The 12,974-nt window shown below is 48.1% G+C and overlaps 6 protein-coding genes across 6 annotated transcripts; 4 read left to right on the top strand and 2 right to left on the bottom strand.

The window, feature by feature from the left end:
• Positions 1-2,588: 2,588 nt before the first annotated feature.
• M436DRAFT_61528 (uncharacterized protein) lies at positions 2,589-3,921 on the bottom strand (the record flags this gene model as incomplete). Its single annotated transcript, XM_013574885.1, has 2 exons — positions 2,589-3,820; positions 3,903-3,921. The coding sequence occupies 2 exons, from the start codon at positions 3,919-3,921 to the stop codon at positions 2,589-2,591; spliced, it is 1,251 nt and encodes a 416-aa protein (XP_013430339.1).
• Positions 3,922-4,840: 919 nt separating this feature from the next.
• On the top strand, positions 4,841-5,281 carry M436DRAFT_39253 (uncharacterized protein; the record flags this gene model as incomplete). Its single annotated transcript, XM_013574522.1, has 1 exon — positions 4,841-5,281. The coding sequence occupies one exon, from the start codon at positions 4,841-4,843 to the stop codon at positions 5,279-5,281; it is 441 nt and encodes a 146-aa protein (XP_013429976.1).
• Positions 5,282-5,822: 541 nt separating this feature from the next.
• M436DRAFT_70636 (uncharacterized protein) lies at positions 5,823-7,278 on the top strand (the record flags this gene model as incomplete). Its single annotated transcript, XM_013574972.1, has 2 exons — positions 5,823-5,918; positions 5,974-7,278. 2 exons carry the CDS (start codon positions 5,823-5,825, stop codon positions 7,276-7,278), a joined length of 1,401 nt encoding a protein of 466 aa, XP_013430426.1.
• A 259-nt stretch (positions 7,279-7,537) lies between these two features.
• Positions 7,538-9,172, top strand: M436DRAFT_70635 (uncharacterized protein; the record flags this gene model as incomplete). The annotated part of the gene is made up of 3 exons (XM_013574971.1): positions 7,538-7,554; positions 7,856-8,915; positions 8,969-9,172. 3 exons carry the CDS (start codon positions 7,538-7,540, stop codon positions 9,170-9,172), a joined length of 1,281 nt encoding a protein of 426 aa, XP_013430425.1.
• Positions 9,173-9,388: 216 nt separating this feature from the next.
• M436DRAFT_11726 (glutaredoxin) lies at positions 9,389-10,258 on the bottom strand (the record flags this gene model as incomplete). The annotated part of the gene is made up of 2 exons (XM_013574468.1): positions 9,389-9,451; positions 9,512-10,258. Coding segments are annotated over 2 exons (810 nt in total), but the record flags the coding sequence as incomplete, so codon positions are not given.
• Positions 10,259-11,718: 1,460 nt separating this feature from the next.
• On the top strand, positions 11,719-12,528 carry M436DRAFT_61524 (uncharacterized protein; the record flags this gene model as incomplete). Its single annotated transcript, XM_013574884.1, has 3 exons — positions 11,719-11,802; positions 11,873-12,378; positions 12,480-12,528. 3 exons carry the CDS (start codon positions 11,719-11,721, stop codon positions 12,526-12,528), a joined length of 639 nt encoding a protein of 212 aa, XP_013430338.1.
• Between the last annotated feature and the right edge of the window lie 446 nt (positions 12,529-12,974).

Genomic DNA, 12,974 nt, shown 5'->3' with positions numbered 1-12,974 from the left:
TACTTATTTAGTATACTAGCGCTAGAGCTTCTTAGCTATTCTATCTTATTAATTTATTATTTTAGTATATATACTTCTATATAAATTAGCTATTATACTATCTATACCTACTTAATTATAACTAATATTAGTATTAGAGTCCTTATTAACCTTACCTTTACCTTTACTCTTACTCTTATTAATATATATATCTCCTTATACTTTAAAGAAGTTATAAATAGTAGTTAGAGTATAAGACCTATTTAATACTATAATAAGTACTTTACTAGCTTATATAGAATCTTAGATTTATGCTTAGGTTAACTAATAGTCTTCTTAATAATATTCTTTAAATAACTATATTATAGGTTTAATAGTTTCTTTATATTCTAAGGCTACTAGTTACTTAAAGACTACTCTTATAGATAGTATTTAACTAATCTATAAGAACTTTAGATAACGCTAGATATTACTATTCTAGCATTCTTAAAGAAGTACTTACTCTTTAGTAGCCTTATACCCTTATTATAGATATTATTAAATACCTTACTATTATTAGTAAAGCCTTACTATCTTATAAGGATATAAGTAAACTATTCTTAAAAGTTAATAGATACTATAACATTCTAGTAAACTATTTACTTATATATATACTATATCTTTTACTAACTAAGAGGTACCTTAACTAGTATTAATATCCTATTAACTATACTAATCGCTTTAGTAAATAGCCTAAACTTTAGCTTATTTAGGATTCCTTCTAGTTTAAGATTATAGAATTTAATAACCTTTTAATATAGTGCTATATAATAGTAAAAGACCTTATATATTACTTTTAATATAGTCCTTATACTATACTAGAAGTAATTTGCTACTAGCCTCTAAGATACGTCTTAACTATAGATAAATAAGAATACTACTACCTTTTTAGCTAGTAATATATAGACCTTATTACTACTAGTAAGGCTAAGGTTCTTAAGCTTAAATACTAGTGCTTAGTAAGTACTTTATTCTATATATAAGACTATACTTAGTAAGTAGTTACTTATAGAAGTCTATAGTCTTATATAACTCTTCTAAAGGTCTAATATAAAGGGTTTATATACTAGGTTACTACGCTTTAATATACGCCTTAGTAAGTACTAATATAGTAGTTTTAAGTACTATAACTATAATAGTAGAAAGGTATATAGTAAAGTATAGATTGCTTATAAGTAATAGTCTACTCGTAGCTAAAGATATCTATTACTCTGTTAAGGTGTTTATATTCTTAAAGATATAGTACGTTATAGGCGTCTTATATAGAGAACGCCGGCTTAGTAGTCTTTAGTAAAAATAGGGTTACTAAAGTAACGTCCTATTATAATAACGGCCTATATAACTATAGTCTAACCTATACTATTATTAATACTATTATCTATATTATTATTAGTATAAAATATAAGGTACCTTAGAATTTTACTATTTAGGCTTAATACTACTATTCTTAGTAAAGGGGACTTACTATTTAAGAAATATACTAGTATTTAATGTTATTTTAACTATATAGTAAATAATAGGCTAATATTATATAAAAGTAAGTAAAATAGTTAATTTACTATAGTTTTTTAGCATTCGGCGTTCTAAAAGTAAATAACCCCTTCTAAACTATTCTACTAGTTAAAATAGCGTAGTATTCGACCCTAATAGCGTTTATAGCAAATACGACCTAACACTTTGCGACATGCGAGCCTGAATCACGTCTCCATCCGTGGATTGGCCATACCAGGTGCAGATTCGGCTTCTTAGCGAGGATCTTCCACCATTCATACTGTTGCACATTGCCCTGGCCGGTCATGATTTCTCAATTGAATATTCTCGCTGCTGGTTATTGCAATTGAGTCCACAGTGCAAGACTGTTAATTGCTATCCGATATGTGTCTTGATGAGAAGCCACAATCGGAAATGGACAGAGGCGTGCAACTCTTACTGAAGAGATTTCCCCGCTTCCTGGTTGTAATTATTGTTGATCTTGCAGATCCTGCCTGCTTAAATTGACTTCTATCACAACAAACGACAGAAATGGCCTCGGCAGACAATAATTTCAGAGCATGGATATTCACTCACGAGGGCTATAGCCTATCCTAAAGCTCTCCGTAGACCGACTCTGGTATCTCCTACTGCACCAGCGGCGACGGAGGTCCATGTGCGAGTCAAGGCAGCAGCACTCAATCCCGTGGATATTCAGTTGATGAACCTACCGGTCTGGAGATACCTTCCTAGGTCATTTGTTCCTTCTGATAAGGGTATCGGTGAGCACTTTTCTGGTTTCATTGAAGCCGCTGGCAAGAATAGTGCATTCGATGTTGGCGACGAAGTGAGATACTGCGCAGAACAACCAGATATATATGTAAATTATTATTGATACGACCGTGTCAATCTGGAGTTTCGTAAAGAGTGGTTAGAAGAGACGTTGAATTTAGGCCGTAGCAAGATCATTCTCGATAGCACCTGGGAGTTCGATCAGGCAGTGGAAGCTTTCGCAAAGCTGAACAGTGGACGAGCAAGAGGAAAAGTAGTAGTCAAAGTTTGTTCTGGAGATAGTCATGTATATTGATCTGGTGAAACCACTACTCGACTTTAATGTTCATGTCCTTAGGATCGATGTCAACTGTGCCTTCGAGCTTCTTGCCTTTAAGCACAGCCTCCATGAGGGTTTCCAGACGCTTCACGGCTTCTTCATCAATCTGGTAGTGTACAACAAGGCGACCACCTCCCAGTCTCAAGCCAACCTTCTCGCCAGCTGCGATAAAATCCTCGACGCTGATGCCAGCAGCGTCAAGGTCCAGCCAGCACATGTTGGTCTCGACAGGGTTCGATGTTTTACCACCTAGCTTCTCCCACATGGCAGCAATTTGGCGCGCTCTATCATGGCTGGCAGACAGCTTGCCTCCAAGATAAGTGTCTTCAACGGCAACACGAGCAGCAGCAGTGACTACACCTGCTTGACGCAACCCACCACCAATGCTCTTCCTGATCCAGCGGGCTCTCTCACGGAACTTCTTGGTTCCAACAAGTATACTGCCGATAGGTGCACCTAGACCTTTACTGAAGCAGAGCGAGATAGAATCGAAACAAGCACAGTAGTCCTTCAAAGAGCCAGCACCCGAGGCCACAGCCTCCCACAGTCTCGCACCATCAAGATGCATGAGAATACCGTTCTCCTTGGCCCAAGCGCTGATACGCTGGAACTCTTTGAGAGGAGTCACGATGCCGTTGAGGGTGTTTTCCAGACTCAGGACCTTTGTCGGACAAGCGTGGATATCATTGCTTATGACAGCATACTTCTTGACGTCTTCCAGGGTCAGGTATTTGTTGTTGGCGGGTACGACGGCCTGAATCAGAGCACCGCACATACTTGCGACACCACCAGCCTCCCATTGAACAATGTGTGAGCGATGGTCGGTGAGGACAGCATGAGGAGGGGCCAATAGCTGGGTACGCAAGGCGACCTGGTTACCCATGGTACCTGACAAGACAAAGAGCGCATCCTCCTTGCCCGTCAGGTCCGCAATGAAGGCCTCGAGGTCGTTGGATGTTGGGTCTTCCATAAAGACATCGTCTTGTAGGGTGGTTGCGGCGATGGCTTCAAGCATTCGGGTGGTCGGGCGGGTCATAACATCTGAGCGGAAGTCGAAGGCAGCTCCTCCAGGTGCCGACCAGTTGTTGACCTTGGTATGACCATTGCTCAGATCCTTTGCGGCCTTCTCGACCCCTTGTTGTGTGATAGCAGCTGCCATGTTCCTGTGCGAGACGAGAGATAGACGAGCCCGGGAGCTATTGTGGGCGGCGGAACGTATCGCTATTGAGCGGACAGAATGTACACCTAGTCGTATTCTGGGAATTGTCAAGGGCATCTCGCCTGGAAACCTGGTCTTTCTTACATCGCACCTGCTTGCTCATGATCGCGCCCCTCATGCTCTTGCTGATTAGGAAGGTCCCCGCCTATTCATGCCGCTAAACATCCGACCCCACTGAGTGGGTCTCTCTCCCCATCGGGTATACTTGACTTCTTTCCAACCACGACCACTGCTTCTAACACTGTCCACCATTCGACCTCGACCGAGCAGCACCCTGCATTACGTTCGATCTTGTCTGATATTGTCTGTCCTGTCATACTTGACCAACGTACGCTCGTCTGCTAAGCCTTATGTTTGAGGCGGCCAGCGACCGTATTGCGTGTGTTTTCCTTGACAACTATGAACTATCTGCCCTTTGAGCAACCCATCCAGTCCGAGCCCCTAGGGAACACACAAAGGACTTTAGTGATACTGATCTGCTTTGTGTGGATTCCAAATCGACCAAAATGTGACACTCGATGATGCTACAGGCTCAATAAAGATGGATCACACAAGTTTGAGCTCTGCAGGGAACCGCCTCCACCCAGTCCAGTGGGATGAGAACATTAATCACGTCAAGTTTATCCTGTATCAGGGGAATTTGCAGGAACGCTTTGGCACCTTGGCCATACACGGACATAGTCTCGTACAACTCATGTACGAGTCCCGCGCTTGGCTTGAATTTCATTGTTCCCTTGCTACACCATTTGGCTCCTTGCAGTGTACAAACTGAGTACGAACATTCCATTAGCTTGTGTCTCGTACATTTGATGGAAAAAGCAATCACGGCGAGATTGTGAGTTGAGGTAAGGTAAGAGCAATCGGCACATAAGAGTGACGCTCCTCCTGCCCCTGCTGCCTACTACTTGTTAGCTCAGCTCATCACACACAGTGGACTACCTCATCAACATATCCTCTCTGATATCCTCATTGAATCCACCTGTATCCTATCCTATCACACACCAATCGTGTCAAAAGCCGCCATGCACTTCGTCACCTACGCTACAGCCAGCATTCTCGCTTTGGCAACTTCTGCGTCGGCAACCTTTGCGCAGGTCAACAACAACTGTCCCGTGCCTATCTGGATCACCATCACGAACTCAATCCAGCAGCCCAGTCAGTACGCCATTCCTATCAATGGAACATACCTACAAACTCGCAACGGGGTCGGCAATGCCTTTGGTCTGAGCAAGACTTCAGCCTATTTCTCCACTTCAACACCCAAGTGGACTCTAGGCTTCACGGACTCGCCTCAAGATCAACTCCTCTACTGGTCAGTCATCAACGCTGATGGTGACCCGTTCGCTGGGCAGCCTTGGAGCGTTGTGCTATCGGACCCAAGCTGTGCTCCGTTGACGGCTTACGATGGAGGCAGGGTGCATGCCTGTGGAATCGTTGCCAACCTCACTGTCACTCTCTGCTAGGTGCCAAAGGCTCCGACGGTTCTTGAAGATTGGCGTTGGTATCATGTGCCGAGCGGATTATTGAAAATCATGTATGCCGCTTTGGGATGGTTGGGCTACCTGTTTGTCTGAGATGCAGGCTCGAAGACCTGGGTGATGTTGATCGTCAACTGTGACGGCGTGAGAGCCCTGACAACTCGTTGTCTGGAGACTTCACACTCCGTTTGCTCTTTCGTAGAAATAACTCTGAAATGCCAAAGATTATCACTATACTAAGATGATAGATCATGGACATACGGATCGACGACAAAGTTGTTTCACTGTGATGCTTGCAATACAGTATTTAGATAGGACCACGCATGAAGAGCATGATGATATGTCTGCCTTTCCTTGGTCGATGCTTAGAAAGTATTGATGGTCTGCAAGATTGCCCGTGCATGTATCGGCATGTCGGCGTCGGCGCGCAGTGACCACCTGGCAGCACCGGTGTGTTCAGTGGCCCTTCTCCACGTTGTGCATCGTCATCCACAATCACCAGCTCCTCGACTCTGCGCACTTCAACATGAGGAGCTTTTGGGCTTTGCCTGCTCTTCTGCGAGTGGCAGTCGCTGCTCAGAACTCGTTCAGCGTGCAGGACGACGTTCTTGCTTTCCCTCAGGTACACAGCCGCCGACGCCCCCTTCATCTAAGCACAGCAACTGATTGCAACGCAGTTCTCGGTCGACTTCCCAGAAGGCCATGTTTCTAACCTGCAGGCTCAGGAGAAACTTGACTCTAACCACCCTGCTCGCTCCCACTCGGACACAAATCCACTCGAATCCGACAAGCCACAATACGACTATGAGGAGCTCGTTCTCGCAGACCAGCATTACCTGTGCCAAATACCACGCATAGTCGATCAAACCCCCTCGTCACAGCCCAATGAGACGCTTTCCAAGCAAGACCATGAGAAAGAGTTGGCTCGCGCAAACACCCGGGGCTGGCAGTTGTTGAAAGGCATGCAGGGCAACTGCATCTACTACTGGAGTGGGTGGTGGAGCTACAGATATTGCTACGGTCAGGGTGTCAAGCAGTTCCACCAGCTGCCTCCCTCTCAAGGCGTTCCTGCCTACCCTCCAGTCGAAGATCCCGCTGTTCCCGGTTTCATGCTTGGCGCTGTCCAAGAACAACCGCCCCATGATGGTCAAGAGAAGCTCTCGGACGAGAAGGCTGTCGGCAAGCTCGAGACCCGCGGAGAGAGCAGATATCTCGTACAACGTATCGCCGGCGGTACCCTCTGCGACTTGACGGGCAAGGAGAGACGTATCGAGGTCCAATTCCATTGCAACCCAGCCACTGCCGATCGCATATCGGGCATCAAAGAGGTCGCGACCTGCGCATATCTTATGATCATCCAGACTCCGCGCCTCTGCAACGACGTCGCCTTTCAGCCTCCTCAGAAAGACCGCGCAAACAAGATCGCCTGCTCGCCTATTCTCGACCAAGACCAAGTTCCCGAGTACGAAGCTGCCGTTGCCGCTGCTTCCGATATCCTTGCCGCCGATGTTCCCAATCCTTTGGCCGACTCGCAGCCCAAAGCTCCTATCACCATCGGCGGCATTACCATTGGTGCTCACAAGTGGGTTCCTGAGGGCAGCAGGATTGAGAAATCGGCAATCCTGGGAGGCGGTAAGGACAAGTACATCGAGACCATTGCTGATAGCTTTGGCAAAGCCATGTCTGCAGACGAGCTCAAAAGGCTCGGACTCGGTGATGCAAAGAGTGTCGAGACGCTGAAGAAGGAACTAGAGAAGATTGCAGGTGGCGGAGGCTGGGAACTCAAAGTCTTCGACACCCCCGAAGGACGCGAGTACAGAGGTGTTTTGTTAGATGGTGAAGAGCCAGACTCGGCCAAGAAAGAAGCCATTGAGGGGACCGACACGAAAAAGGCCGAATCCAAGCCCAGCAAGGACGCCCCGGCCGATGACGACCAGAAGAAGCCTGAGGGCTCCGAAGAGACATACAAAGACGAGCTGTGAGATGAACTTCTCGCGCTTGCACATCCATTGCATTGCATAGCACTTTTATGATACCACTGAGTTATTGATTCATCCCCCTTCCACGGTATCCAAATATCTTGCACTTCTGTATATTTTATTCTGTTGATTTTGACGAAGACTATGAGTAGAGGTGTTGACGCAACATCCTTCCTCACCGAGATAGCTCGACTCTGACAAAGTGTGGGGAACCTGGCAGCTCGTCTTTTACCCGAAAGTAGAGAAGTATCGCGTGTGCATCATGTCCATGGATCTTTGGTCAGCAGCATGAGGGGTTCTTCTTCTCCGAACTCCTCTCGTCTTGCTCTGATTCGATGCTTCCACATCCGTATCGGCAGTGTCAGCAGTGTTGTTCTCCGCGCAGTTATCGAAAGTTGTCTCTATCCTACTCAACGCTTGCCCTAAGCGCGAACTGATGGACGAGCTGGTCAAGGCTTGACGTTACGAACATCACCTTTTTTTTTCTGTATCATCTGCTGGGAATTGCCTTGGACCGGATACTGGAAGATCTTTCTGGCTACTTGTCTGTCGACATACGATCATCAATGTTGTCTTCAAGGATTAAAGAATCTGCAGCAGGATTAGCAAGAGATCTATTTCAAAACTCAATCAGCGGCTATGGCGCTCTGGAGACGACAAACGAGCTCGCAACGCTGAGAAGTACCCACAAACTCTCTTCTGCCCCATCGCATGGAACATCCTCATCACCACGACTCCATCGGACATTGAACAAACGACATCATCTTGGAAATGGATCTGTGCAACATTCGAACTTCTCATCTAGCCTCGATACATCTTCAGACGCTGATACAGAACTTTCTGATTTTCTTCTGCAAGAATGCACCTTAGGAGGAGCCAGTGCATCGAGCTCTCAATCAGACTTGACCTTGGGACTATCACATGCGTGTGCAGCCAACACGGAGCGAGAGCATCGAGGCCGTCTCAGGAGGAACGACAGCTTTGAACCCGAACTATCCAGGTCCAAGCAAAAATCATCGGCACAGTCGTGGCATATGAACATAGACCTATCACAAGAGAGTTCTCACGACGATGATTCGACAATGAATAGGGGGACTCCTCCAGCATGGTCCGTCTCCATGACGAGCGAAGATCGTCACCGAGAGCTATCTCGAGGGTATCACACCAAGTCAACGGCTGAAGATGGTGCGCCTGATGTGGCATCGGCGCGAAGGAAGGAAAAGGCTCTCAGCAGACTGCATCTGATCTTCTCGCAGATGCCTGCTGTGACACAATCTACGAGTGCTGTATTGAATCAGACAGATTCCTTCGAATCGTCTTACAATCAACTTTGTGGAGGAGAGGACGCTCAGGAATGGGCTGAATTCGAGGCGTCTCTGTTTCGTGCTTACAGCGGACAGCCACAGGCCGTGGTGCAAGATCTCGTCCAGAGACAGCAGCAAGAACAAATCACAGAAATGATCACAACACGGCAAGCACCATTGGGAGCCAATCTCCTAAATCATCATGTGTTGCAACACTTGCAACCGTCGAAAGAGGTTCTGGTGCAACAAACTCAAGAACTGAGGAAGGACGAAGAGCAACCGAAGAGCGAGGAACCGATGGTCGAGTTCCATTGTCCGTGGATTGACTGTCACAGCGTAAGTGTCACCGGGTGAAGCAGTATGCGATCGTTCGCTAACGAGACATACAGAGATTCCAACAATGTACTAATTATATTCGAGATACTGATAACCCTGACTCGCTCCCATGCGCACATAGCGGTTGCGAGCTCGAGTTTGCCACTGAAGAGGTATGGCGTAAGCATGTTTCGGCCGCTCACCACAATCTACTGCCCAGACTCCAACCAGTTGGGGAAGCTGAAATGGAAGCTGCGTGGGACAAGACTCGGTCCTAGATGGTCACTGTGTATAAAAGTTAATCTACATGGTGTGAAGATGAGGCTCCGATCATCGTGAGGCTTGTGAAAGATTTTCATTGATGGTATCGAAGGCGTCGTTGTCTATGTTTGAGCGTAAGAACATTTCGGAGGAAGCAAGTGACATGGATCTGTGGAGAAATTGAGTGCAGTGCATACAACACAGCTGCCAGCAGACTAAGCAGCAGGGCCACCCTTCTTGCCGCTGACCGAGTAGTCACCCAAGAAGTCTGGGTCGTTCTCAAACTCCTCCTTGAGCTGTAGAGAGAAAAGTCAGTAAATGAGGTCGAGGCATGTAATGTCTGCGAATGTACTTACGATATCAAGACCACCAACCAGCTCGCCACCAACCCAGACCTGAGGGAAGGTGGGCCAGTCTGCGAACTCCTTGAGACCCTGTCTCACGTCGTCATCGGCCAAGATGTTGAAGAAACCATAACGAACGCCTTTTTCTCTAAGAAGGCTGACGGTCTGGCGCGAGAAACCACACTGGGGGGCCGAGGGTGTTCCCTTCATGAAGAGCATGACGGGAGCGGCCTTGACCAACTCGCCGAGTCTGTTGTTCAATTCCTCTTTGCTCGTCTCGGGGTTGACCTCTGCAGCCGAGTATTCGGGAGCGGTGGCGGGATCGTTTGATGAAGGAGCGTACGAGGACAAGTTCTTTGCGTTTCCTCCGGCGGGCTTGTTGACGAGCTGTGCCGGAGGCAGGCCTGCGGCGCCAGGGTTGCCACTGGCGGTACCGACGTGCTTCTCCACAGCAGCGCGCACACGAGTAGCATCTCCACCAGAGATGGTCTCGAGGACCTTGCCGGCCTTCTGGATGACAATGTAAGGAACCTGGGTGACGTCGTAGTGCTCGCTGACGTCGCTGAGTTCTTCGGCGTCAAGCGCGAGGAAGGAGACGGTGGGTGGCAAGCTGGCGGTGTAGGTAGAGGCGAGAGTGGACAGAACGGTGGACATGTGCTTGCATGGCTCGGCCCACGGGGCGTGGAAGTAGATGAGCAGCGTGCTCGACTCGGGCAGGTTGTTGGTGTAGTTGGCGAAGTCGGCGTCCGAGGCGACCTCGATCAGCGTGCAGGGATTTGACGTGGCCATTGTGTAGAGTGGTGTGAGGTGTGGTGGAGTGCGCGTTCTGTGGTGATATGCGCTGTGGCTATTCTGATGATGCTCGGTGGTATTTGTGCTTTCTGCTCTCTTGTTCACTCGCTTTTGTCGCGCGACCGAGCAGCCCAATCTTTGGTGGGGCTCAAAATGGCGTCAGTGAACCAATTACTTACTTATCTTGTGTCCGCCATAACCCTGCTCTTCACCTATGAAATGGTCATCAACCGACATCTCCATCTACCTCTTCCATTCAGACAGGCTGACATACGAGAAGGATGATCAGGTGAGTATCGGTTCTTGTGAGCAAAAGTCTGTATCTGAGGTAGATATAAGAGTGCATAGACGGTACTTTTGGAGAATGGGAAATTTCCATCAAAAGCCATACTACACCAAGGCTCTTCGGGCACTTCTCTATTTCAACGAAAGCCCTGCATCTCTAGAGTGAGACCAGGACTTACAAGCTCTAGCACAAGGGGATATATTGTCCATTCCCATTGTCCGGAGAGGTCTCGATTCTACCTCAGACTCAAGAGTAGGACATGGTGGTTGGGAGTCAGGACAACGCCAGCTCCGGAGGCGCAGCAACAACTGACCACAAGGCAAGGACTGAGCTTGGATACGACAAGCCTGCATGATTCGCTTCACGCAATATCAATCTGTCTGGAAGATGGCTGGGGCAAGCGTAGCCTGCACATGCACACGAGTCACCAGAACTCAAGCTTTCACACGCCATGCTAGAGCGTTTGGGTCCAAGGGTCAAGCAACGGACGTACGCGTAGCCGTTCCTGAACTAGGCGAATGTGGCCCGCATATCGCAAACTTTTAGCGTCACCATCAGACGTCGCCTGGCTGTGCTCATGGCCAGCTCCCACATCTGGTCGACAAGGACGCGTGTTTTGTTCGTGCGCAGCAGTCGAGCCCAGAGCATGTCTCGACCAGATTGATCGAGTATAGATGTGAAGGATTGTATTTGCTTAGCCGAAATTTGTTGCTCTCATTCATGAAACTGCGCTGCAGCCTTCTACAGGGTTCCTTGCATCGAGGCAGGCCACAGCGATGCTAGAGCCTCTGGGGAATGAGGAGACATGCACCAATCGCATCTTGGTTGGCCTTTGCAACTTCGGCGGCCAGCCACGCAATATGCAGCGCCCGTCACTGATGAACTTGTTTGGAGCTTGTTTGGACACGCCCAAGGGGGACGTAACCCTTCTATTTACAGTCTAGGCTCTGACATCTCGCTCGCCATAAAACCCCTGGCCCTCACTACCCATTGATCACTCACTCATTCCTCAAACTCCGTCTCTCGTTCTTGCATTCCTCTTGCAAATCACTTTCGCTACATATCCAAAACTCTGTCAAACACCGTTCACAACTACACGAAACTTTAATCTCAGTCTCTGTCAACAACAACAACCGTCAACATGCGTACCGCCTTCTTCGTTAGCGCCTTGGCCAGCACCGCTTTTGCTGGCATCGTTACCCAGATCTCTGATGGCCAAATCCAGGTAAGCTCTCCATCCTATCTCTCCTCAGCACGACGATGGTTGCGATTGGATGAACTAACAACATGTTCAGGCCCCTGTCACCGAGGCTTCTTCCTCTGTGATCGCAACCTCTGCACCCAGTGCCGCTGCCTCTGTCTCTGCCGTCGTCGAGTCAGTCTCAAGCGCTGCTGCATCAAGCGTTGTTGTCTCTTCCATTGCTTCGGCCGCCGAGTCGAGCGTCGAGGTCTCTCCTGCCGCTGCCTCCTCAGCTCTCTCCACTCGCATGCCCGTTCCCATCATCAACGCCACAACCATCACTTCCGACTCGGCTGTCAGCACTGCTCCTGCTGGTGTCGTTCCCTCCGCTGGAGTCAGCACTGTCACCGCTGGCGGTAACTCGACCAACGGTACCATCTCGACCCAGAGCTTGAAGGCATCCTCCACTCTGGCTTCATCCACCAAGAAGGGTGGTGCCTCAAGCACCGCTGGATCCTCTGCCAGTGCATCTGCCTCTGGAAACGCTGCTGCCAGCGTTCGCCAGACCACTACTGGTATGATGGGTGCTCTCTTCCTCAGTGCTGTTGGTTACCTCGCTCTGTAAGCGGTGAATCACCGATTCCTCGAAGCTTCTCTGTGTCGACTGCTACTGCATAAGCACGCGATATCAGAGTGGCTCTTTGCTGTACTTCTTTAACTAGTCAATTGGGTCATGGCGTCTCCTGCAAAGGGTTGGGAACTTACGGTTAATGGCTTTTCTTCAATGTGGAAAGCTGACAGGAGCAAATCGCTCACTCTCTCTCCATGGATCCTGTCTGGGATCCTTCTTCTGGCTTGCAAAATTCTATAGAGCAATGCACAACCAAAATTCCACCTCTTGCAATCCATACCCCTTGACGTGATTAGATGCTCTGATAGCCTGTCCTCGTGCAAGTCTCAAGAATGTCCGAATGAATGAGTATACAGCCACATACACTCACGTCCTGTCATGTGGCGAGCCATGTTCGAAAGCTGGTAAGAAGTTATTTTGCAATGTGGGCGAATTATCTTCACGTCCTTCGTCGAAAGTCCGCACATCCAAGAGCCTTTTGGCGCGGATGTAGTCAGCTCTGACTTCCAAACGAGTGAAGTCTAGGACTAGAATGTTTTTACATACAGAATGTAAATATGACCCTCTGCAGCGCCTTCATCTCACG

The sequence above is a fragment of the Aureobasidium namibiae genome (genome assembly GCF_000721765.1).
Source record: "Aureobasidium namibiae CBS 147.97 unplaced genomic scaffold scaffold_3, whole genome shotgun sequence".
NCBI lineage: Eukaryota > Fungi > Ascomycota > Dothideomycetes > Dothideales > Saccotheciaceae > Aureobasidium > Aureobasidium namibiae.
This window is presented reverse-complemented; position numbering and strand designations above follow the sequence as displayed.